At 38.4% G+C, this 27,495-nt stretch overlaps 1 protein-coding gene across 3 annotated transcripts in view; it reads left to right on the top strand.

Annotated features, from left to right (window-relative positions):
* The first annotated feature begins 356 nt into the window (after positions 1 to 356).
* Positions 357 to 27,495, top strand: part of LOC133638791 (ephrin type-A receptor 5) — a 192,688-nt gene continuing 165,549 nt past the window's right edge. For all 3 annotated transcript variants that reach the window (XM_062031743.1, XM_062031741.1, XM_062031742.1), the window contains exons 1-2: positions 357 to 566; positions 23,074 to 23,138. In XM_062031743.1, coding sequence (XP_061887727.1) covers positions 476 to 566; positions 23,074 to 23,138 — 156 coding nt within the window. In that variant the 5' untranslated portion in view covers positions 357 to 475. The remainder of the gene's footprint in view (positions 567 to 23,073; positions 23,139 to 27,495) is intronic.

Here is a 27,495-nt window from a genome sequence, read left to right as displayed (position 1 = left end):
GTAAAAACAAGTTATGAATCTGGAAAAAAAAAACTGAACTTAAAATATCAAAATATGCAAAAGTCAAAACTAAAAGTAATTTTATAAAAAGTACAACTCGAGTGAATCATATTTATCATCAACCTGGTAAAAATGTTATATTTGTATCGCCTCCTCCTGCAAGGGATGTCTTTTTGAGTTTGACATTTTAAAAAAAAAGGACTTTGACATCATATTCACAAGGAGTGTGTGTGTGTGTGTGGTCTACCTGTGGCCGCTCTGTGATTGGACAGCGCTTCATCTTAGCCCCGCCCACCTCGACCCGCCCCCTCCAGCCTGTGCGCGCACACTTGCTCTCCGCCTGTCCTGCGCACACGTCCAGCAGCTGCCGGCGAGCACCAACCTCCAAGCATGTCTTCTCCGCCCGCACCTGCCGCCTGTTAGGCACCGCGCTGCCCGCCCGTCCGCCGTGTTGCTCGGCTTATTTGGATGCGCCATGACGGAGGACCGCTGGAGGAGTTGTGGCGTGAGGCTGCTGGTGGCCACCTTAGTCTGTGCTGCCGTGTGCTGCATCCCTGATAATCAAGGTAACACTCATTCTTCTCACACACTCTTGTTAGACATCTTCTCACACACTGATAATCAAGGTAAGACACTTCTTGTCACACACTGATAATCAAGGTAAGACACTTCTTCTTGTCACACACCTGCTGGGCATGTCAGGACTTTGGTGGAGTCACATTGTGCAAACATGTGCTGATAAGTTGACTACAATTGTGCCTTTTCCAAAGTCAATGGCCAGCTGTACTTATCTTGCACTGTAAAGATAATAAATAAATAAAAGGTGGCTCATCAGCAGATGATGCAAACTAGATGACCTGAGTTGACCCAACAGTCTATTATCACCTGGAAGATCTCCAGGAGGGAAGATGCACCTGCAGCAGGAGCTCACCTGTGTTCCCACGCTGCTGTGTGCATGTTGATGGCGTGTGATGAGGGCCATTGTTGTTGTTGTTATTAGCAAGTAGCCTGCTTAGTGTTCACATCATGCATTTATTTGGCCATTGTGCATGCGGTCATATCCTGGACAGTTTTTGTTCCATGATGAAGGACATCCTTTTATTTGGGGAAGTTGGGAATTGATTATATTCCATGTCTCAGGTTGATGCACATTGTTAACAAAACATGCCTCAGGTTGATGCACATTCAGTGTTGGCGCTAGGAATCTTCAAAACGGGGTCCCTGGGACCCCATCCAGTCATTAAAATGGGGTGCCACTTTTTTTGTAAGCGTTTTGAAGACAATTGATAAATGTATGCATTATCCTGTTATATCTCACAGTCTATATCAGGCTTGGGCAATTATTTTGACTCGGGGGGCCACATTTAGAGGAAAACAATGTGTCTGGGGGGCCGGTATATCTATTTTTAGGAGCACTAATACAAAACCTCACAATAAAGTCTGATTGAATGCTAAAAACATTATGACAGACCGCCTTAAAAAAACATAATGGAATTTTACATTTTTCTACGAAGGATAAAACACTGAATATTGACAAAATATGAACGTCACCCCCTTTCGATCGGCACATTTTACAATCAAGTGAAACGCAACAAAAATGCAACAAACAGTGAAATACGAACGTGAAGGATACAAAATAAACCCACCTACAATCTGATATATCTGATATATCACTAAGCTTTAGAACTTTCTTGTGAAAATCTCCTTCCACGTCTGTGGAAACGCTTCCCACCCACACTGCTTGGTGCCTCGTCTGAGCTGCTGTGACGTAGATGACCATAGTAACTAATTAGATGACCATCGTAACTAATTAGATGACCAGATTGAAAAGCTTAACGGGCCGCATGTGGCCCCCGGGCCTTAATTTGCCCAGGTCTGGTCTATATTGTGTTTAGGAAAAAGGTTGTCATTAACGTTACTTCATTCATAAAAAAAATAATACAAAAGAAAACACATTTTTATGCATATACAATTTTATTCTTTCCTTCATTGATCTAAACTTTACCATTGTGTCAGATTCAAACACTGATGACATCTGTTAAACAGACAAGAAGCAAGGAATCACGCAGAGACAGAGTTAAATTTGGCTCAATGAGGAGAGACGTATTGGGCTGTACTCTTAGTTACAGTTCCAACTTGCGCTCTAAGGTACAGTCCCACATGCTCCTCTATTTATTTGGTAGGTCCCTGGTTTCTGAAGGAAGGGGGGTAAGTTCAGCAGTCCCAGTTAGACACAATATATGATTGCCAAAAGATTGCATGCCTCCTTCTTTATTTGACTTTCTCCGACCACCTGACCACCGCTTCCACTTCCAGAGGGAAGTGGGTCGTAAACAGCGTTGCCTTTGGTTACAGAATAGTTCAAAAGAAGAAGTCGTAAAATAGTTCAAAAAGAGTTTGTAAAATACTTCAAAAAGAGGTCGTCTGGAAATTGGGCAGATCCTGTCATCTCTCCGCTTTAAAGTTCTTGGGTTAGAACAATATCTTTCAGTTGATTACCATACATGAAAGAACACAGGAACACCTTCATATTGCCGCCCCCTTACACAGTGGAGTTTTACGAGCCTTACTCTTGGTAGGTTTCAAAGACAGCTTTTGTCTTCTTGCTTGGAACTCATTTCAACACAAAGTTTTTTGTGATAACTTTCAAACAATTATTCTAACACATTTAGTGGTCAATTGTACGGAATATGTACTGTACTGTGCAATCTACTAATAAAAGTTTAAATCAAAAACCCTGTATACCTTGTACACCCTGTACACCAGGGGTCACCAACGCGGTGCCCGCGGGCACCAAGTAGCCCGTAAGGACCAGATGAGTAGCCCGCTGGCCTGTTCTAAAAATAGCTCAAATAGCAGCACTTACCAGTGAGCTGCCTCTATTTTTTAAATTGTATTTATTTACTAGCAAGCTGGTCTCGCTTTGCCCAACATTTTTAATTCTAAGAGAGACAAAACTCAAATACAATTTGAAAATCCAAGAAAATATTTTAAAGACTTGGTCTTCACTTATTTAAATAAATTCATTATTTTTTTTACTTTGCTTCTTATAACTTTCAGAAAGACAATTTTAGAGAAAAAATACAACCTTAAAAATGATTTTAGGATTTTTAAACACATATACATTTTTACCTTTTAAATTCCTTCCTTTTCTTTCCTGACAATTTAAATCAATGTCCAAGTAATTTTTTATTTTTTTATTGTAAAGAATAATATATACATTTTAATTTAATTCTTCATTTTAGCTTCTGTTTTTTCGACGAAGAATATTTGTGAAATATTTTTTTCAAACATATTATGATTAAAATTCAAAAAAATTATTCTGGCAAATCTAGAAAATCTGTAGAATAAAATTTAAATCTTATTTCAAAGTCTTTTGAATTTATTTTAAAATGTTTGTTCTGGAAAATCTAGAAGAAATAATGATTTGTCTTTGTTAGAAATATAGCTCTGTCCAATTTGTTATATATTCTAACGAAATGTAGATTGGATTTTAACCTATTTAAAACATGTCATCAAAATTCTAAAATTAATCTTAATCAGGAAAAATTACTAATGATGTTCCATAAATTCTTTTTTTAAGTTGTTCTCTTCTTTTTTTCGGTTGAATTTTGAATTTTAAAGAGTCGAAATTGAAGATAAACTGTTTCAAACTTTAATTGTCATTTTTTTCGTGTTTTCTCCTCTTTTAAATCGTTCAATTAATGTAAATATCATTAATTATTAATAATAACATAGAGTTAAAGGTAAATTGAGCAAATTGGCTATTTCTGGCAATTTATTTAAGTGTGTATCAAACTGGTAGCCCTTCGCATTAATCACTACCCAAGAAGTAGCTCTTGGTTTCAAAAAGGTTGGTGACCCCTGCTGTACACCCTGTATACCTTGTATACCCTCTACACCCTGTATACCCTGTACACCATGTACACCCTGTATACCCTGCACACCCTGTACACCCTGTACACTCTGTACACCCTGCACACCCTGTACACCCTGCACACCCTGCACACCCTGTACACCCTGTACACCATGTACACCCTGTATACCCTGCACACCCTGTACACCCTGTACACTCTGTACACCCTGTACACCCTGTACACCCTGTATACCCTGCCACGTACCTCACACGCTTGTCCTGTTGAGTTAACTCAATGTGCTCTTTTGGTCTTGATCAGAGGTTGACAAATAGATAGATAGATAGATAGATAGATAGATAGATAGATAGATAGATAGATAGATAGATAGATAGATAGATAGATAGTACTTTATTGATTCCTGCAGGAGAGTTCTCTCAGGAAAATTAAAATTCCAGCAGCAGTGTACAGAATTGAGATCAAATTTAAAAGTGAAAAGTAAATAATGGGTGTATAAATGGAAACAAAATAGAAAAATATTACAATAGAATAAAAATAAAAAGCAACAATGAGAATACAAATATAACAGTAAAATAAGCATATAACAAGAGAAACTAGGCAGTAGTGACCATGTTATGAAATGCAACTTTCTTAGTGTCACTGATTAGTTAGTGAGGCTTCTGATAAACAGGGTGTGTAAACAACATACCAACAACCTTCAAGTATTTATTCATATTTAAAGACTTGCTCCAAGAGAAAAAGGAGTTCAGTTTGCTTCCACCACTGATGAAAAGTTGTGTGCTCTGCAAACATGATTGATCTCTTTTTTCTCTCTCACTGGGTCCTTTGATTAATAATAATAATAATACTAATATGTGAGTGATGAGCGAGTGCATCTACGTGATGGTGCTGCTATGAAGTGGGAGGACTTGCCACTTTACACTAAATGCTGCTGAATGACTTGAGCAAAGCACTCGGGAGAAGGGAGGCCATCCATCTCGGACTAGAGACATCCAAGCCAACTGCGGCATAGAAAGTGGCTAGCGGTGAGGTCACACCTGTGTGACACACCTTAAAGGCCTACTGAAATGAATTTTTTTTATTTAAACGGGAATAGCAGATCCATTCTATGTGTCATACTTGATCATTTCGCGATATTGCCATATTTTTGCTGACAGGATTTAGTAGAGAAAATCGACGATAAAGTTCGCAACTTTTGCTCGCTGATAAAAAAAAGCCTTGCCTGTAGCGGAAGTAGCGTGACGTCACAGGAGCTAGTATTCCTCACAATTCCCCGTTGTTTACAATGGAGCGAGAGAGATTCGGACCGAGAAAGTGATGATTACCCCATTAATTTGAGCGAGGATGAAAGATTCGTAGATGAGGAACGTTACAGTGAAGGACTTGAGAGGCAGCGATGGACGTATCTTTTTTCGCTCTGACCGTAACTTAGGTACAAGCTGGCTCATTGGATTCCACACTCTCTCCTTTTTCTATTGTAGATCACAGATTTGTATTTTAAACCACCTCAGATACTATATCCTCTTGAAAATGAGAGTCGAGAACGCCAAATGGACATTTACAGTGACTGAACATGTAAATACACGATTAATAATATTCAGCTTTGCGAAGCTAAAAAAATAGAAGCTAACCTAGCTACGTAGCCAACGTGATAGCATAGCAGTCTCAAATGCAGATAGAAACTAAATTTAAAAAAAACCCTGACTGGAAGGATAGACAGAAGATCAAAAATACTATTAAACCATGAACATGTAAATACACGATTAATAATATTCAGCTTGGCGAAGCTAAAAAAATAGAAGCTAACCTAGCCACGTAGCCAACGTGATAGCATAGCAGTCTCAAATGCAGATAGAAACTAAATAAAAAAAACCCTGACTGGATGGATAGACGGAAGATCAATAATACTATTAAACCATGAACATGTAAATACACGATTAATAATATTCAGCTTGGCGAAGCTAAAAAAATAGAAGCTAACCTAGCTGCGTAGCCAACGTGATAGCATCAGTCTCAAATGCAGATAGAAACTTAATTAAAAAAAACCCTGACTGGATGGATAGACAGAAGATCAAAAATACTATTAAACCATGAACATGTAAATACACGATTAATAATATTCAGCTTGGCGAAGCTAAAAAAATAGAAGCTAACCTAGCTACGTAGCCAACGTGATAGCATAGCAGTCTCAAATGCAGATAGAAACTAAATAAAAAAAAACCCTGACTGGATGGATAGACAGAAGATCAAAAATACTATTAAACCATGAACATGTAAATACACGATTAATAATATTCCGCTTGGCGAAGCTAAAAAAACAGAAGCTAACTTAGATGCGGCGGCGGGCTTACTCACTGTAGTGCGTCTGCTATCCTGCTCAAAACACAACACAACCTCCTGGTGTTGCTGTAGTCCGCCGCTCCACCGATCGCACCTACAACTTTCTTCTTTGCTGTCTCCATTGTTCATTAAACAAATTGCAAAAGATTCACCAACACAGATGTCCAGAATACTGTGGAATTTTGTTGAAGAAAACAGAGCTATTTGAATTGGGTCCAAACACTTCCCTTGACCTCGTGACGTCACGCGCATACCTCATCATACCGAGACGTTTTCAACCGGAAGTTTCCTGGGAAGTTTAAAATGTCACTTTATAAGTTAACCCGGCATGTGTTGCAATGTTAAGATTTCATCATTGATATATAAACTATCAGACTGCGTGGTCGCTAGTAGTGGCTTTCAGTAGGCCTTTAACTGCCTTTTCACTTCTTGTCAAGATTCCTCAAGCTGAAAATCTGCTTGCTCCTTGAAATATGTCAACTCCTAGGAATAGTGGGAGTGCAGCAGTGATAGTAGGCTGTAGATAATGCCGCCTGCAGTGCAGCAGTGATAGTAGGCTGTAGATAATGCCGCCTGCAGTGCAGCAGTGATAGTAGGCTGTAGATAATGCCGCCTGCAGTGCAGCAGTGATAGTAGGCTGTAGATAATGCCGCCTGCAGTGCAGCAGTGATAGTAGGCTGTAGATAATGCCGCCTGCAGTGCAGCAGTGATAATAGGCTGTAGATAATGCCGCCTGCAGTGCAGCAGTGATAGTAGGCTGTAGATCAGTGTTTTTCAACCTTTTTTGAGCAAAGGCACATTTTTTTCATTGAAAAAATCCGAAGGCACACCACCAGCAGAAATCATTAAAAAATTAGAACTCGATATTGACAATAAAAAGTCGTTGTCGCAATTGTTGAATATGAATTTAAACCATAACCAACCATGCATCACTATACTTGTCTCTAAGTACTGTCACATCACGCCGTGACTTATTTGGAGTTTTTTTGGTGTCTTCCTGTGTGTGGTGTCTCATTTCTTGTCTTGCGCTCCTATTTTGGTGGCTTTTCATGTTTTGTTGCTATTTTCCTGTAGCAGTTTCATGTCTTCCTTGAGCACTATTCCCTGCACCTGTTTTGTTTTAGCAATCAAGGCTATTTAAGTTGTTGCTATCCTTCTTTGATTGTCATGTCATGTTTGGATGTACTTTGTGGACCCCGTCTGCTCCACACACAGTAAGTCTTTACTGTCGTCCAGCATTCCGTTTTTGTTTACTTTGCAACCAGTTCAGTTTTAGTTTCGTTTTGCATAGCCATCCCTAAACTTCAATGGTTTTTCTTAGCGGCACTCGCCTTTTGTTTATTTTTGGTTTAAGCATTAGATACATTTTGACCTGCAGGCTGTCGTCTGCATATTGTGATCACGACAAACCATGTTCCCGACATCTACAAAGCAATTAGCTACTTGCTGCCACCTACTGATATGGAAGAGTACTACACGGTTACTCTGCCTAGCTCTAAACAGCACCGACACATTTGCAGATTATAATTACTGGTTTGAAAAAAATATTTTTAGCCCAAATAGGTAAAATTACATATTCTCCCACGGCACACCAGACTGTATATCACGGCACAGTGGTTGAAAAACACTGCTGTAGATAATGCCGCCTGCAGTGGAGCAGTGATAGTAGGCTGTGGGACCCATAACCTCCCTGCTTGGCACTCAGCATCAAGGGTTGGAGTTGGGGGTTAAATCACCAAAATGATTCCCGGGCGCGGCGCCGCTGCTGCCCACTGCTCCCCAAGGGGATGGGTCAAATGCAGAGGACAAATTTCACCACATCTAGTGTGTGTGTGACATGCCGCCTGCAGTGGAGCAGTGATAATAGGCTGTAGATAATGCCGCCTGCAGTGCAGCAGTGATAATAGGCTGTAGATAATGCCGCCTGCAGTGCAGCAGTGATAATAGGCTGTAGATAATGCCGCCTGTCAGCACCTGCACGGGTGGAGGTGAGCGTGCAAGCCGACATGTTTCCCACATGATGGAGTTCTGCATCACTTATCGCTTCTTTGTGTCCTAATTACTTGTCTAATCGCCTCTCTGATGATTCTCTGCAGAGGCAGTAATAGTGGGGGAGGGGCGGGGAGAGCCATGGCGTCTCAGGTGCAGAACAATGTTTACCTCAGTCTGACTCCGCCTCCTCGTGGGGCATATACTTTTTTTAATGGACTCTTATTAGAGGTGTGGCGTTTGCAGAATTTCCCTCAGGACTACAATCTATTTGTGGCAGTGCTGACTTTTTTTGTCTCAATTTTTTTCAACCGAAGGATATTGAGGCCAGCAATTTGTGCTTTTGATGTCTGAGTGGACAAAAGACTCCTCACCTGTGTCTAATTGATGTAACAAAGGTGTATTTGACAAAATGTACCTTTCATTTTCTTTGGCGGCGCTGGCGTCTTCATCAACTTTTAGGGCAGCTGTGGCAGTGCTGGCGGGCTTTTGGGTGGGATGGTGACATTTGTTTGGTTTTACTTCATCCTAGAGTCTTTGCACATTTCTTGCAATTAGGGATGTCCGATAATGGCTTTTTGCCGATATTCCGATATTGTCCAACTCTTTAATTACCAATACAGATATATACAGTCGTGGAATTAACACATTATTATGCCTAATTTGGACAACCAGGTATGGTGAAGATAAGGTACTTTAAAAAAAATAAAAATAATAATAAGATAAATTAAAAACATTTTCTTGAATAAAAAAGAAAGTAAAACAATATAAAAACAGTTACATAGAAACTAGTAATTAATGAAAATGAGTGAAATTAACTGTTAAAGGTTAGTACTAGAGATGTCCGATAATATCGGCCTGCCGTTAAAATGTAATATCGGAAATTATCGGTATCGGTTTTTTAATTATCGGTATCGTTTTTTTTTTAATTATTTTTTTTAATTTTTTTATTAAATCCACATAAAAAACACAAGACACACTTACAATTAGTGCACCAACCCAAAAAACCTCCCTCCCCCATTTACACTCATTCACACAAAAGGGTTGTTTCTTTCTGTTATTAATATTCTGGTTCCTACATTATATATATATATATATATATATATATATATATATATATATATATATATATATATATATATATATATATATATATATATATATATATACAGTCTGCAAGGGATACAGTCCGTAAGCACACTTCCTACATTATATATCAATATATATCAATACAGTCTGCAAGGGATGCAGTTATTAATATTAACAATATATCAATATATATCAATACAGTCTGCAAGGGATACAGTTATTAATATTAAAAATATATCAATATATATCAATACAGTCTGCAAGGGATACAGTTATTAATATTAACAATATATCAATATATATCAATACAGTCTGCAAGGGATACAGTCCGTAAGCACACATGATTGTGCGTGCTGCTGCTCCACTAATAGTACTAACCTTTAACACTTCATTTTACTCATTTTCATTCATTACTAGTTTCTATGTAACTGTTTTTATATTTTTGTACTTTCTTTTTTATTCAAGAAAATGTTTTTAATTTATTTATCTTATTTTACTAATTTTCTTAAAAAGTACCTTATCTTCACCATACCTGGTTGTCCAAATTAGGCATAATAATGTGTTAATTCCACGACTGCATATATCGGTTGATATCGGTATCGGTTGATATCGGTAACGGTAATTAAAGAGTTGGACAATATCGGAATATCGGATATCGGCAAAAAGCCATTATCGGACATCCCTAGTTAGTACTATGAGTGGAGCAGCAGCACGCACAATCATGTGTGCTTACGGACTGTATCCCTTGCAGACTGTATTGATATATATTGATATATAATGTAGGAAGCAGAATATTAATAACAGAAAGAAACAACCCTTTTGTGTGAATGAGTGTAAATGGGGGAGGGAGGTTTTTTGGGTTGGTGCACTAATTGTAAGTGTATCTTGTGTTTTTTATGTGGATTTAATAAAAATAAAATAAAAAAACGATACCGATAATAAAAAAAAACGATTTGAAAAACATACAATTAAGTAACTCCTACTTTTCCTAGGGCAGGATTCATATTCCCAGTAAGTGTGCAGTTTATTTTTATGTTATTTAGCCTTTATTTAACCAGGTAAAAATCCCATTGAGATCAAAGGTTACATTAAAAACAGTAAACAACACATAAAACATTAAAACTGGCTGACATAACACATGTGCATGCAGACAAGGTAGACTGCAATCCTTTCACAGAAGCTTTAAACTCATTTAATGTAACAAGAGTTTGAAGTTGAATGTTTGATTGTAGGTTATTATTCCAAGTCTTTGGTGCTGAAAACCTAAATGCTTTTTTGACTAGTTAATTTCTTACTTTAGGGACGACAAATTGCAGAACATTCATTGAACGAAGATTGTGACTTTCTTGTTTCTTTGTTATAAGACAAGCTAGATAAGATGGAGTGATACCCAGAATGGTTTTGTAGATGAAAGCATACCAATGATTGAGGCGTGTGCATACTGTGTCACGTTGCTAGAAAATGTGAAGCGTATTTTTCCGAGTATAAGTCGCACCGGCCGAAAATGCACAATAAAGAAGGAAAAAAACATATATGAGTCGCACTGGAGTATAAGTCGCATTTTTGGGGGAAATGTATTTGATAAAAGCCAACAGCAAGAATAGACATTTGAAAGGCAATTTAAAATGTCTAAAGAATAGTGAACAACAGGCTGAATAAGTGTACGTTATATGAGGCATAAATAACCAACTGCTATGTTAACGTAACATATTATGGTAAGAGTCATTCAAATAACTATAACATATAGAACATGCTATACGTTTACCAAACAATCTGTCACTCCTAATCGCTAAATCCCATGAAATCTTATACGTCTAGTCTCTTACGTCAATGACATCAATAATATTATACGATATTTTACGCTAATGTGTTCATCATTTCACACATAAGTCGGTCCTGAGTATAAGTCGCGACTTACAGTCAGAAAAATACGGTATATGTTTGTGTCATGTTGCTGGAAAAAGGTTTGGTTTGCCAGATGAATTTGGATTGTTGATAATCGTGTCTTAATAGCGTGCATTATTGCTTCAGCACGGGGTGGAATATGTCTAGGATGAAGGATTATTTCACCTAACAAATGTTTCTTGTCCTCACAATGACAACATGTCACTTATGTCAATTTCCCTGATATTATTCTGCGTTTATCAGCGGATTCCGTTTTTATTGGCCAATTATGTGACTCCGCCCGCGGTTACGTCAGCGCGGAAATCATGCCTTACTTTTTTTGTTGAGTTTAGTGATTATTGATTATCTGTACGAGCGCTGTGTCAAATAAAACAATTGTAAACAATATGGTCACATCCCAAACTTTTTGCAGACATTTTCTCACTCATTGGCTCCTCATCTGTTTCACCGTCACAAGCTCCGGAATTTTCACGAACTGCCCATTCATCGTTTTTTTTATGACTATCGTATTTACGTAGGGCTGTAACGATACGTGTATTTGTATTGAACCGTTTTGGTACGGGGGTTCCGGTTCAGTTCGGAGGTGTACCGAACAAGTTTCCACACGAACATATTAAGTAGCGTAACGCACGTTGTGTAAACAATGCACACCGAGGCACAACACACGGCATGCTAGCAGCTAACTGGCTAGGATAGACTGACCATACGTCCTCTTTTCACCGGACATGTCCTCTTTTGCGGAGCTGTCAGGGCGGAGTTTCTTAAATGCCTCAAATGTCCGGCATCTTGAGTTAGGGTTGCGTGTATTTTCAATGTACGTTCAGGGTTAAGAAGGGGTTAAAAACAAAACAAACAGCAGCATTGGTGAGGGAGGGGCAGAGACAGAGAGAGAGAGAGAGTTATGATAAACGCGCATGCGTCGCCAGGCTCTGCTTTTTATCCATAGATTTATCACATTTCATGTTTTATTATCTATAGCAGGGGTGTCAAAAGTGTGCCCCGGAGGCCATTTGCGGCCCACAGCTAATGTTTTAAAGGCCCACGGCACATTCTAAAAATACTATTCAAATAAACAAAAACATAACAAAAGTGAAATAAAAAAAGCTTAAAGGTTAAATGTCATTTAGAAAAAGTTGCAATGTTGACTAATAAAACAAAGCTGTTTTTTTTTCTTTCAAACTGTCATTGCTCAAAACATAATATTGAATCAAAATCAATGTTATTATGAATTATTGACCTATCCAAGGTTCCCATTACTTCACATCAAATATTACACTAAGAAAAATATTTTTGGTGGAAGATTTTGCAAATTTGGTAAATAAATAACCCAAAAATTCATATTTTGTTGTTTTCTTACTGTACCGAAAATGAACCCAACCGTGACCTCTAAACCGAGGTACGTACCGAACCGACATTTTTGTGTACCGTTACACCCCTAGTCAGCGCGGAAATCATGCCTTACTTTTTTTGTTGAGTTTAGTGATTATTGATTATCCGTACGAGCGCTGTGTCAAATAAAACAATTGTAAACAATATGGTCACATCCCAAACTTTTTGCAGACATTTTCTCACTCGTTGGCTCCTCATCTGTTTCACTGTCACAAGCTCCAGAATTTGCACCAACTGCCCATTCATCGTTTTTTTTATGACTATCGTATTTACGTAATCGTGAGAAGCCATAGTCTAAATGGAAATTAAAATATGATTGATTTCTCAGCCCTACTTGTAGCGAGTTAATTTACAGATGAAATCCATGTTTAGGCTTTCAATATACCTTTTGATAGGAATTGTAGCAACCGTGTGGTCTTGCTGCAAGTGTCAGTGCGGGCAAAAGACGAGGACGCCACACACGGTCATTGGTACTTTAACTTGAACTTAACACTGTCATCTTTGCCTTCTGGCTTTTGGCCTGCTTGGACGACAAACTAACAATAGCACGTGTTTATTGGATAACTATGGAGCAATACTAACAAATGAGGCAAAGTTGACAAACCGAAAACGTTTTTTACCTTTCAGTTAACGAGGGATAAATCTGGAAGAAGGACACAAAAGTTCGCATTTGTGCTGTGATTGTGCAGCCAAAAGCTGGAGATGGACGTAGGATAGACGTATAGAAAGATAGACCAGGTAGATTGGCCACAGAAAGTGACTCAGACCGGCGGTAGGTTTAGGTAAGGTGCACGTAGAGGCGGGACAAAAAAACTCCTATTTGTGCTGTGATTGGGCGGCCAAAGTAGGAGCTGGTGTTTACAGTGTGATGTCACAAACCAGGCACATTCCCAACGGCTCATTTGGAGGAAGTATGAAGGAAGGCAAAATGGTTTTATAAATATCCTCGCAATGTCTCCACGGTATAATGCACAGGTGTCAAACTCACATTTTATTTGGCCCTCGAAAGCCTGGAAATAATATATATCAATAAAGTACTGTAACTTTTCTTACTAAATTTATTTTTTATTTCTATTTTGGAAGAAAAAAACATACATGTTCTCCCATGTAATCGCAAATTATGTTTACTTGAATATTGTCTGATTATGCAAAAATATATGATCAAACACGCAAACCATTTTTTAAATGCAAATAAATACTGATAATAAAGCAAGTTATCCATCAAGTTGTGCAATGTAAAAGTAGCAATAGATTCAATGGTAAAATTGTGACATTTACTGTGGTTTTTACAGCATTTTTCTCTAAATGACAAAAAAACCTACTTTTTTTACTGTAATAAACTGTGGTGCCATTTTGGCATTTACAGTAATACACCGAAAAATCTACACTTGTTGATTTGCGGTAAAAAAAACTAACTGGCAGCTCAGGTGCCCAAATTTTACTGTAGATTTTTTTATTTTTTTATTTAAAGTAAAAAAACAAATGTAAATTTTACAGTAAAATTCTGGCAATTGAGCTGCCTTCTTCTTTTTTTTTTTTTTTACCATAAAAACAGCAGTACTGTATTTACATTTACAGTAAAATACACTAAATTTTGAGGTGAAATTATTGCAATTTACCGTATTTTTTTCACATTTTAGTTAAAAAACTAAATCTACTAATAAAATGCATAAAACAATTGAGTAATAATAGTATTCACTGCTACAAGCGGCCCCCTGGGGCCAAACATAACTGCGATGTGGCCCTCAGTGGAAACCACTTTGACACCTCTGGTTTAATGTCACATTTTCGGGACTTATTCAGATCAACAGCAGGTAATAATAGATAATAAATGTTGGTTATGCATCTTAGGGGCCTAAAATGCTGGGGCCACTAAACTGGGGCTAAACACATTTGTGAGGGAGCTACAGTATAGCGCCACCTTATTCCCGGTGTAGCGCCATCCTCGCTCCTGGTGAGACATTTCAGAGACCGATACATCCACCTTGGCAATTTACAAGAATTGTTCATTTCTCATAACAATTAATTCCTACAAGAAATATTTCATCCTTGACGATCTTCATGAGAACATTTTTTTTTTTTCAGCTTTCACAGTGAAAATTGAGAGTGTAAAAAAACACCTTGCAGTTATGGAAAGGGGAATACTGTACACGTGTCCTATTCTTGACAACATTCAGTGGACTCTCACTTTTATTGTCAGAGTGTACACGATGTTCAACGTTATCACTGATCAGATAAATGTGAACTCTGACCAGGTTGCTTTTATCCTGTTTGACAAGGCAAGGCAAACTCTAATGTGTTTTAAAGTGTGTTCATCTAAGTCAACAACTCTCAAACTGTGGTACGTACACAGGCTCCATCCAGTGGTACGCCAAAGAATCACTTAGTCAAATATCCAAACACAGTGTGACTGTTCACACTGTGTGTATTGTCACACTGGCCAAAATATGAAATATACTAGTTTAATAAGACATCTGTATTGTTTTTCATTAATATTTAGGCGTACTACGCTACTGTATTTTAATGTTGGTCATTATAATGGTAGTTAAAGAGCCAGGTTTTTTCTCAGGTGAAACTTGGTGAAACAAGTTGAAGAACAACTGATCTAAGTCATGAGTGCAGTAAGCAATCTTCAATGTTCATGTTATATTTATTATTACGCTTTCAATGACCAAAAACTAATTCATTAATTCATACTTCAATCCATCCATTCATTCATTTCCTAATGTCCACAGCTTCTCCTGTTGAGGGTCACAGAGTCAGTCCTAGTTGACTTTGGGTGGAAGGCGGGCGACACTGTAGGCCAGGGGTGGGCAATTACTTTTTACCGGGGGCCGCATGAGCAACCCGAGCCCTGCTGGAGGGCCACATCGACAATATTTCAATTAAATTTTGCTCAGTATTATTTTTGATATATACCGTAAGATAAATAATAATAATAATAATAATTAATAATAATAGTAATACTTCAACATAGTGTGTGTAACAGCATTCCATGACTAATATAAATAAATTAACATTAAAGGCCTACTGAAATGAATTTTTTTTATTTAAACGGGGATAGCAGATCTATTCTATGTGTCATACTTGATCATTTCGCGATATTGCCATATTTTTGCTGAAAGGATTTAGTATAGAACAACGACGATAAAGATTGCAACTTTTGGTATCTGATAAAAAAAAGGCTTGCACCTACCGGAAGTAGCGTGACGTAGTCAGTTGAACATATACGCAAAGTTCCCTATTGTTTACAATGATGGCCGCATGAAGTGAGAGAGATTCGGACCGAGAAAGCGACAATTTCCCCATTAATTTGAGCGAGGATGAAAGATTTGTGGATGAGTAAAGTGCAAGTGAAGGACTAGTGGGGAGTTGAAGCTATTCAGATAGGGAAGATGCTGTGAGAGCCGGGGGTGACCTGATATTCAGCTGGGAATGACTACAACAGTAAATAAACACAAGACATATATATACTCTATTAGCCACAACACAACCAGGCTTATATTTAATATGCCACAAATTAATCCTGCATAAAAACACCTGCGTGTTTGTTATGCTAGCTCCTAGCTCCTCTGCTAGCTCCTAGCTCCATAGAACACGCCAATACAATTCAAACACCTGATCAACACACACAATCACTCAGCCCAAAAGACCGTTTACCTAACCCAAGGTTCATAAAGCTTATATATTTTTAAAAAGTTACGTACGTGACGCGCACATACGGTCAAGTTATCGAATGTTTAGCAGCCAAGGCTGCATACTCACGGTACCTGATATTCAGCTGGGAATGACTACAACAGTAAATAAACACAAGACATATATATACTCTATTAGCCACAACACAACCAGGCTTATATTTAATATGCCACAAATTAATCCTGCATAATAACACCTGCGTGTTTGTTATGCTAGCTCCTAGCTCCTCTGCTAGCTCCTAGCTCCATAGAACACGCCAATACAATTCAAACACCCGATCAACACACACAATCACTCAGCCCAAAAGACCGTTCACCTAACCCAAGGTTCATAAAGCTTATATATTTTTAAAAAGTTACGTACGTGACGCGCACTTACGGTACGGTACGTGTTATGCTAGCTCCTAGCTCCTCTGCTAGCTCCTAGCTCCATAGAACATGCCAATACAATTCAAACACATGATCAACACACACAATCACTCAGCCCAAAAGACCGTTCACCTAACCCAAGGTTCATAAAGCTTATATATTTTAAAAAAGTTACGTACATACGCAAAAAAAAGCCAAAGCTGCATACTCACAGTAGCACGTCTGCGTCTTTGTCATCCAAATCAAAGTAATCCTGGTAAGAGTCTGTGTTGTCCCAGTTCTCTACAGGCGTCTGTGTATCCAAATCAAAAGTCCTCCTGGTTAGAGTCTCTGTTATCCGAGTTCTTCCATCTTGACTGCATCTTTCGGGAATGTAAACAAAGAAGCGCCGGCTGTGTACTGTTGTGGCTGACTACGTTCGAAAAATACGTCCATTTCGCACCGACAACTTTCTTCTTTGCTTGCTTGGCTTCCTTCTCCATAATGCAATGAACATGATTGAAACAGATTCACGAACACAGATGTCCAGAATACTGTGGAATTATGAAATGAAAACAGAGCGTTTTCGTATCGGCTTCAATGTGGAAGGCATACCCGTGTTCGTCGGGCTACGTCACGCGCATACGTCATCCTCAGAGGCGTTTCGAACCGGAAGTTTAGCGGCAAATTTAAAATGTCACTTTATAAGTTAACCCGGCCGTATTGGCATGTGTTATAATGTTAAGATTTCATCATTGATATATAAACTATCAGACTGCGTGGTCGGTAGTAGTGGGTTTCAGTAGGCCTTTAATAATAAATGACAGTAGAATAAGCACACGTATGACTGAGGAGTCATAGTGTAACTTTGTGTGGTGTTTGAGTTGTCCGACTTTTTGTGTGGCCATAAACGCACCAGTGGTTTAGTGCTATGCGTGTTGGTGACAGATGACAAGTTGCTTTTGGCCTGGTTTGTACGGCAGAAAATGACTAGTTTTTCCAGATAGAAGTGTTTTACTCATGTTTTTGGTGTGGTTATGTCCGAATATAAACAGTTTTGCTCAATAAAGTGATGGATATAATTCCTGTCCTCGAAGCATCTCGATAGACGTTACAATAATTGAACGGTGTTCAATTGAACGGTGTTGACGAACACCGTTAAGGCCGCTTGTTGTCACTGTCACTCAAAGTTGCATTGCAAAATTACACAGAATAAATATGTTTATTTTGTTTAGAATTCAGATGGGATTTGATTTGGTGCGCGGCATATATTTGCTGTGCGCAGAGGACGCTTGAGCAGTGCGCTATTGCGCAGGCGCGCACCTTAGAGGGAACGTTGCTTGGCAGTCCATGTCTTGTTGAAAACACGCCATTCGTCATCAACTTTTCTCTTTTTAGCGTCTCGGGTGTAAACCGTGCATCACTTGTCGCTGCATGTGCACCTTCACTCGCAGGTTACACACGGACACACGCCCATAAATAACACTTTTCAAAATAAAAGCAGCACAGTTGTATTGCGCGCACGACATAGATGTTTTTTCAACTTTATTTTGTAATTTGTGATTGCAGCTGTTCACATTCACTCACAATCACGCACACGCATACGTCCACACGGAAGTAATACAAATAACGATTTTCAAAACAAAAGCAGCACCGTTGTATTGCACACTCGACATAGATAATTTTTAAAATGTATTTTGTAATTTATAATTGGCCTCACGCGGGCCGGACAGGGACGCACAAAGGGCCGGATGTGGCCCGCGGGCCGCAGAATGCCCAGGTCTGCTGTAGGCTGAAAAAAGATCGATTCACATCCAAATTGCGATTCCTATTTTTTCTGATTTTGAATCCATTCACCATTTTCAATAATACATTTTTTATTAGTATTTTTTTCTTGAAGAATCCATTTATAAAAAGACCTCACTCGCCGCTCTGTATGTCATACGTCAGCATCCAAAAAGACCTTGTGTCACCTCTAACCTGTTTTATATCCCAGGGTTTCCCCTTACTGTAATTGAATGTTGCGGACATTTTAATTACCGCCACACCTTGAAAATATGTTTTTTTTTAACTTGAAACCAAATTAAAGTAGTATAATATATTGTAGCCCCCAGAAGAAAATACACAATGTCCAACGCTATTTTTAACTTTTATTACCAATCTTCAGATAACAAATGGCCCAATTCCAACAGGTTTCACCTCCTGTGTACACACCTTTGTCTCCGGGAGTCCGTGCTTCCCCCCCGGACACACAAAAACACTTCCTCATTCTCCGCCAATCAACTTTCAAGTAGAGACGGTGTGTTTGCAAACATGGGAAAAACTGACATTAAATCCAAACCACAAGAACATTAAACATGAACACGAGCAGGTCCTTACAGTTTGAACGGATGTACATGTACGTATATACCCTATTATTTGCCCACTATTGACGTGCCAAAAACTCAACCACCAAAAAAATACTTTGATCACCGAAAACAGTGCCGCTAAACACGGATGAAAACAAGACGCACGCCATTGTCTGGAGTGTTGTCAGCATGTCTGTGATGTGGATGCAACCAGGTATACCCGTGGACAGCCATCTACGAAATGTACAAATATTAAAAGGACAGTGGCGACTTTTAAGAAGAGAAAGTTCAACTGGAGCAGCGCAAAGCAAGTGTGACGTCATCGCTTCATGTATTGTCGGAGCATTACAGCTACCATAGTCAGACGTACTGTGCTTCAACATACAAGTATTACTATGGTGTGTGTGTGTATAAGGACCGCAAAATGGCAGCTATTAGCAGATATACGTATTATCTGGTGTTTTGCAATATCATGCAAAACCAACTTTTCTTACCTTCTGGTACCTGCTGATGTGTATTTGGGATCTGCATAAGTCCTGAAAATGCACGTGACTCCGCCACTGTAGTCCCTGTCGAAGCTGTAGTCGATAAGCTTCTTCTTTTTCTCTTATCTTCTTGTCATGGGACATTCATCTTCCGCTGTTGCCATTTCTAATACAACCTTTGTAACTTTTATCTGTCAGTAGACTCGCTATGGAAGCGCTAAAAACTACCGGTGTTGTGAGTTTACATTATTCACCCACTGAACTTTAGTTGTTGGAGAGTTCCGGTCGGACGGTTTTTCACGGGATTTGGCGTTGTTGTTGCATTAGTGAGCCACAGATGAGACGATGCTGCTCCGTTGTTGATTTAAGTAAACATAAAATTAATATATAGATATAAATATAAATATATAGATATGCTGTAGACCAAAAGTAAACGTCAGGGTGATTTACTAAAATTTAACAAGTGTTAATAGAAAAGTTTCTAATTTTTTCTTGAATGTGACCTGCATGATATCTTCAAAGTGTATAATGTTTGCACACAATCCTTCTAGAACCTTGTGAAAGGCAGCGACATGAGGCAGATGCAGCTTCTATAGTCCTACTTTGACATGCTCCTTCAATAAGTAAGGACTGGTCAGCACTTCCCTCGTGTTGATCCTTTGTTATTCTCTTTAGACAAAAGCATTTTCCTGAGTGCGTTTATTTATAGCCCAAAACTGGAAGGGGTCTCTGAGACAGAACTTCCAACAGGAGACATGTTTGGTAAAGTGCAGCAGTCAGCTCCAGCTCCTTGGTCCTGACAGCTTGCAGTGAACACCATGATGGAGGAAGATCTCAATAGTTACGTTTGAGCTGAGTCTTCTCTTCATGCCTTCATTGATGTCAACTGAAGGTCACATGAACCATCATCACTTTGGCATTTCTTATACACTTTGATGCTTGATGGGAATACATGCAGGGATCTTGTGCTTTCTGCCAGCCAGGGAGGGAGAGACACCTGTAGACATGTACAGTATGCAAACATGTACTGTATGTAAACATGTACTGTATGTAAACATGTACTGTATGTAAACATGTACTGTATGTAGACATGTACTGTATGCAAACATGTACTGTAAGTAGACATGTACTGTATGTAAACATGTACTGTATGCAAACATGTACTGTATGCAAACATGTACTGTATGTAGACATGTACTGTATGTAAACATGTACTGTATGTAAACATGTACTGTATGTAGACATGTACTGTATGTAAACATGTACTGTATGTAGACATGTACTGTATGCAAACATGTACTGTATGTAAACATGTACTGTATGCAGACATGTACTGTATGTAAACATGTACTGTATGTAGACATGTACTGTATGCAGACATGTACTGTATGTAGACATGTACTGTATGTAAACATGTACTGTATGTAGACATGTACTGTATGTAGACATGTACAGTATGTAGACATGCACTGTAAGTAGACATGTACTGTATGTAAACATGTACTGTATGTAAACATGTACAGTATGCAGACATGTACAGTATGTAGACATGTACTGTATGTAAACATGTACAGTATGTAGACATGTACTGTATGTAGACATGTACTGTATGTAAACATGTACTGTATGTAGACATGTACTGTATGTAGACATGTACAGTATGTGAACATGTACTGTATGTAAACATGTCAGTGTTTCCCATAAACTGCCAAGATACCTGTGGCGGTGGGGGTGTGGCTACGGGCGTGGCTATGGACGTGGTCACCATGACATCATCGAGTAATTTGCATAATTTACTACAATGATATGATTTTCTCTAAAAAGGCTAAAAAAATGTATACTTACTAATTAATAACAACAGTTTTGTTTTAAACGTCCATCCATCCATCCATTTTACAATATAATTACAACACTTTATGTACATATTTATATACAGATTTGAACAATAAGTTATTCACTGAAATATATTTATTAATTGTGGTTCTTACAAAAAATATATCTTATAAAAATATAAAAGCTAAAATGTCTCTTAAAGCTCTGCTCCTTTAATTAGTGCATACTAAATCATTTAACTTTAGCCTACTACTACAAGCATATTATTTACCAGCAACATAAAGTGAAACACAGGCAGAGGTGTCCTGCCACAGAAAACAGTAGTGGTGGTAGATAGACACAAAGCTTCATCAAACATCTGATCCACTGAACAAAGAGCTCCAAAAATCCTGATCCTACACTTCTCTTTTGTAAAGTAAATGTGAACAGCCGATATGGGCATCTACATCAACTACCTGTATAGGATTTGCCTGAGAAGCTGGACAGGACCAAAAACTATTTTTTTTTTTTTTTTGGCGGCCTTAATTATTTCATGGCGGGCCGCCACAAATAAATGAGAGTGTGGGAAATACTGTATGTACAGTATGTAAACATGTACTGTATGTAGACATGTACAGTATGTAGACATGTACTCTATGTAGATATGTACAGTATGTAAACATGTACTGTATGTAAACATGTACTGTATGTAGACATGTACTCTATATAGATATGTACAGTATGTAAACATGTACTGTATGTAAACATGTACTGTATGTAGACATGTACTCTATGTAGATATGTACAGTATGTAAAAATTAAAGATTAAGATTAAAGTACCAATGATTGTCACACACACACTAGATGTGGTGAAATGTGTCCTCTGCATTTGTCTGTATGTAGACATGTACAGTATGTAAACATGTACTGCATGTATGACCCCTTTAATGCGCCTTATAATCCACTGCACTTTTTCTATGAAAATAGACCTGACTTTCATCGGCAGTGCACCTTATAATCTGGTGTGTCATATGGTCCGAAAAATATGCCAATCAAATAAAAACCCAGGATGTTGGTGTAACAAAATCAATGACATATTAAAATGATGTCCTTATTGACTTGTATTATACTTAGCTGCAACTATTAATTGAATACTTTGATTAGAAAACAGCTTTCAATTATATTCTGTTGCTTCCATTCCTTGTTTAACGAATGGAATTAGAAACATTTAATTTTTTTAGAAAAATAAATAAATGTGGCCCCTAAAATCCTCCTGTTTTAGTTCCTGAGTTTGTAAACAATAAAAAAATGACACAATAACACTGTGTTTTCATCATAAAAAACATTGATCTAACCACTGTAGAATTGACAATAAATTGGTTTCATCCTTTCATTACTGTCGATATTTGTAGCGCTTCGCCCATCTCTGATTACAATCAAGAGCTCTTGCTTAGTGATTAGCATATCCTTCTACGGTGCGTAATGTAGCGTGTTTAGGTATTCCTTCTCCTCCAGTGATAATATTACTTTTAAGACAAGTTTATTTTCCGCCTTGGAGGCGAGAATGACAGACTTAGAAGTGACTTTGCACTGTGCAGAAACTTTAAGTTGAACATGTGATCAACATGCATTATCACCACATGAGGACAGAGTTCACATCTCTATCATAGTCAAATGTGTTGAATTGATATTGTTTATATCCCACAACTCGACTATCAGAGATCATTTAACCACTAATGTTTCTTACTGTTTTTGGTTTGTTCATTTTTACTAACCAACTAATTCTTTCATCTTCCAGTCAACTTGCTGGACTCCCGCTCTGTGATGGGAGACCCTGGATGGGTGGCATACCCGAAGAATGGGGTGAGTTTTCATTCCATTTCAAATGGGAATTCCAAGCTTTGACATAAAAACACATTGACTGGCAGCTGGACCTTACAGGCACATTTTGTTTAAGGCATGTTCAAGGTCTTTTATACTTCCAAGAACTCCGAAGGCGTGATTGAGTTCATGAATAAACCATTGAAAGTCACCCTGGAATATAGACGTTTGAGCCAGAAATTGGAATTCCATTTCCAAAGTATTCCCAAGAGTTGTGCTAATTAAAGAAGGACTTGTTAGAGTTGTGAAAAGGTAATTGAACAACAAATGGTGTTTAAAATGTATTCCATGTTAACCAGGTCAAAGTCCCACTTCCAAAAGGTATGCATTTGTTATGCTGTGAAGTTGTCAAGTTGTGTAAATGGTAGGGGTGTAACGGTACACAAAAATTTAGAGGTCACGATTCGATTCATTTTCGGTACAGTAAAAAAACAACAAAATATACATTTTTGGGTTATTTATTTACCAAATTTGCAAAATCTTCCACCAAAAATATTTTTCTTAGTGTAATATTTGATGTGAAGTAATGGGAACCTTGGATAGGTCAATAATTCATAATAACATTGATTTTGATTCAATATTATGTTTTCAGCAATGACAGTTTGAAAGAGAAAAAAACAGCTTTGTTTTATTAGTCAGCAATGCAACTTTTTCTAAATTACATTGAACCTTTAAGCTTTTTTATTTCACTTTTGTTATGTTTTTGTTAATTTGAATAGTATTTTCAAAACATTAGCTGTGGGCCGCAAATGGCCTCCGGGGCACACTTTGACACCCCTGCTATAGATAATAAAAAATTAAATCTGATAAAAAGCAGAGCCTGGCGACGCATGCGCGTTTATCATAACTCTCTCTCTCTCTCTCTCTCTACCCATCCCTCACCAATGCTGCTGTTTGTTTTGTTTTTAACCCCTTCTTAACCCTGAACGTACATTGAAAATATTGTATTTCCTCGAATTAGCGCCCGGGCGGTAATGCATTTAAAACCTCTTCTCACTCCGGCGCTTACCAAAGGCATGCGGTAAATTTAGGCATGCGCTTATAAATTTGAGTGTGATGTAAGGATACCATCATGACATCGCTTAATGCCGCAATAAAATTTAAAGCACAATGAATCATCCCGGGAGTTCTTTTTGTTTGGGTCTGAAAAGGCAATTATAACGTGGTACTCTTTATTTTTACAAGGGCTCATTCAACAATTACGTATGCATTTTTCTGTATGTAAAAATGCATGAAAAACAAATTGAAAATAAAACATGCTACTTTAATTCTTAACTACGATTGTAACAACAAACATTATCAATCAATGTAAACAACATCAGTGAGGCCAGAGAGAAAATATCATTTGAACTTGAACAAACTGAAAATGTTTCTGTCGGCATTGCTTCCCCCACTGCACCTTGATGGACATCTACTATGGTACTTGTACTACATCCTGTGGAGATCCATCAGTTGTATATTCATTCATATTCATATTCAATAGCTTGGACCTTAAATCCTACTGAATAGCTCTTTATCTTCTTCCCTTTATGCGATTTTAAATGATTGAAATTAGTCTCCTCCATTTTGAAAATGATGCCTTGAAAGGTGAAGTGTCACTTGTGACGTGTCACTCGTGACATGTCACTCGTTTTGTACTGTATACCAGTGCAAAATATACGCTGAACGAACATTTGCAATATCGCAAACTGCCGGGTAACGCTAAAAACGTAGTAGGTACGTGACTTACCTGGCGGTAATTCCAGGCATGCGCTAATTATTTTGCGAAACGAGTTTGACCCGGCGGTAAATCGAGGCATGTGCATACTATATACCTGGCGGTAATTCAAGGAAATACGGTACACGCAACCCTAACTCAAAATGCCGGACATTTGAGACATTTAAGAAACTCCGCCCTGACAGCTCCGCAAAAGAGGACATGTCCGGTGAAAAGAGGACGTATGGTCAGTCTATCCTAGCCCGTTAGCTGCTAGCATGCCGTGTGTTGTGCCTCTGTGTGCATTGTTTACACAACGTGCGTTACGCTACTTAATATGTCCGTGTGGAAACTCGTTCGGTACACCTCCGAACTGAACCGGAACCCCCGTACCGAAACGGTTCAAATCAAATACACGTACCATTACACCCCTAATAAATGGTTAAAAAAAAAGAGAATACAACAAATCCTTTTCAACTTATATTCAATTGAATAGACTGCAAAGACAAGATATTTAACATTGGAACTGGAAAACTTTGTTATATTTGGCAAATATTAGCTCATTTGGAATTTGATGCCTGCAACATGTTTCAACAAAGCTGGCACAAGCAGACTTTTATTTACGTTTATTAATATTTAAAAAAATCAGTAGTCATGCCTTTCATAATGATTGTGAACGATGGGCAACATTTAAAAAAAGTGCAATTCCTCTTTAACAACGGTGTTTATATAGGTCAACATTATTTAGGACACACTGAAAGATCTGAGCCAACCTGCCAACTGCTTCATGATGATCATATTGACCTTGCAGCTAAACACTTTCACGTTGTGTACGTTTGTGTCTATTGTAATAGCTCATATAAGGTGTCAACTATTTCCAACAGTTTCTTTTTAAACGGCTGCAACTGGGAACACTTTGTTAGTCATGCGATTAGTAACACTGCACCACTTTTCCTTTCATGTGGAACACAAAGAAGCCGACACTTCTCAGTCTCCGAGTGATCAGTCACTAGGTTTTCATGCACTTAATTAGTCTGATTTCTCAAAACACTGGTGGGCGGGGCTTATTTCCTTTTTAGTGCGGGTACAAGTATTTATTTCCAGTTGACCTATGACGTCACACTCTGCCTCTGCGGCGCCTAACAAGTTAACAGCCTCGCTCTGTTGTGATGCCCGCTGTAATATTGACACACATTAGAATGATTGTGTCTCTAATCGCTATGCTGATGTTAAATCATCAAGACTTTATCTCAGATTGCGCTACAAACATGACACCACTACCAAGACGGTCTTGGAGCGGATGCAGGTCTGAAGCTTAGAAAGACAGCACTTGGCTTTACTGTAACCACCATGGGAGACCAGGAAAGGTAGGTGTGTTTGTCAGAAAATTTGTATGTAAATTATCAAAAAACTTTCCGTTCTCTGAGTTCCCAATGAACAGACAAGAGGCTGTCTTTGTTGCACCAAGCAAAGGCTTGGAAAATTCCATTGTGTACGATAGGAGGAGACGGGAGGGGGTTATCTATTGTCATCCAAGACCTGCCCAGGCTGAAGCCAGGACAAGCCCGAGGCATCTTTTTCTTTTGTGTTAATGTGACCGAATTGATTGATTGATTGGAACTTTTATTAGTAGATTGCACAGTGAAGTACATATTCCGTACAATTGACCACTAAATGGTAACACCCAAATAAGTTTTTCAACTTGTTCAAGTCGGGGTCCACTTAAGTTGATTCATACAATGACTGTTTACATGCTCCCCATTCCTTTGGCAGCAGATGTTGTTATGTAAACAGGGAAAGTCCAAATAAAAAGAGGTGGCGTACAATCTTTCGCCAGAGCGTGGGTGACACTGTAAGAGGTTACAGGTTGACACGTTTCTCCTCAATTGAGCAAAATTGAATTCTGCCTCTCTTTGATTCTTTGCTTCTTGTCTTGTTTAATAGATGTCATCAGTAATTGAACCTGACAGTGTTTTTACAACAATAACAAATATAGGTATAGTTATAACAATTTTATAGACAAATGATACTGGAGAGTGAGGGGCGTACCAGAAAGTATTTAAGCAGCACTGCCCCAGTCTGAGTTCAAGAGTGCTCTAGAGCAGGTTTTCATCCAGAATGTCTCTACATTGCTGCATTCATCTTTCCCTCCATCCTGACTAGTCTCCCAGTTCCTGCTGCTGAAAACCATCCCCACACCATGATGCTGCCACCACCATGTAGGGATGGTATTGTCCTGGTGATGAGCGGTGTCTGGTTTCTTCCAAGCATGACGTCTGACATTCACACCAAAGACTTCACATTTTGTCTCATCGGACCAGAGAATCTAGTTTCTCAAGGTCTGGGAGTCTTTCAGGAGCTTTTTGGCAAACTTTTTTACTATGAAATGGTTTCTGTCTGGCTACTCTACCATACGGGCCTGATTGGTGGATTGCTGCAGAGATGGTTGTCCTTCTGGAAGGTTCTCCTCTCTGCAAAGAGGAATGCTGTATCTCTGACAGAGTGACCATAAAACAGTAACCGTCATATTTTGGCACATTTATATAACTTTTACAGTGTCAATTTTGCTTCCCTTCCTAGGAAGAATTGATACCTTCAATATCACAAAGATCCATTTAAGACTCTGACTTCAGCTTTACAGAC

Source organism: Entelurus aequoreus, linkage group LG21 (genome assembly GCF_033978785.1).
Source record: "Entelurus aequoreus isolate RoL-2023_Sb linkage group LG21, RoL_Eaeq_v1.1, whole genome shotgun sequence".
Taxonomy (NCBI): domain Eukaryota; kingdom Metazoa; phylum Chordata; class Actinopteri; order Syngnathiformes; family Syngnathidae; genus Entelurus; species Entelurus aequoreus.
This window is presented reverse-complemented; position numbering and strand designations above follow the sequence as displayed.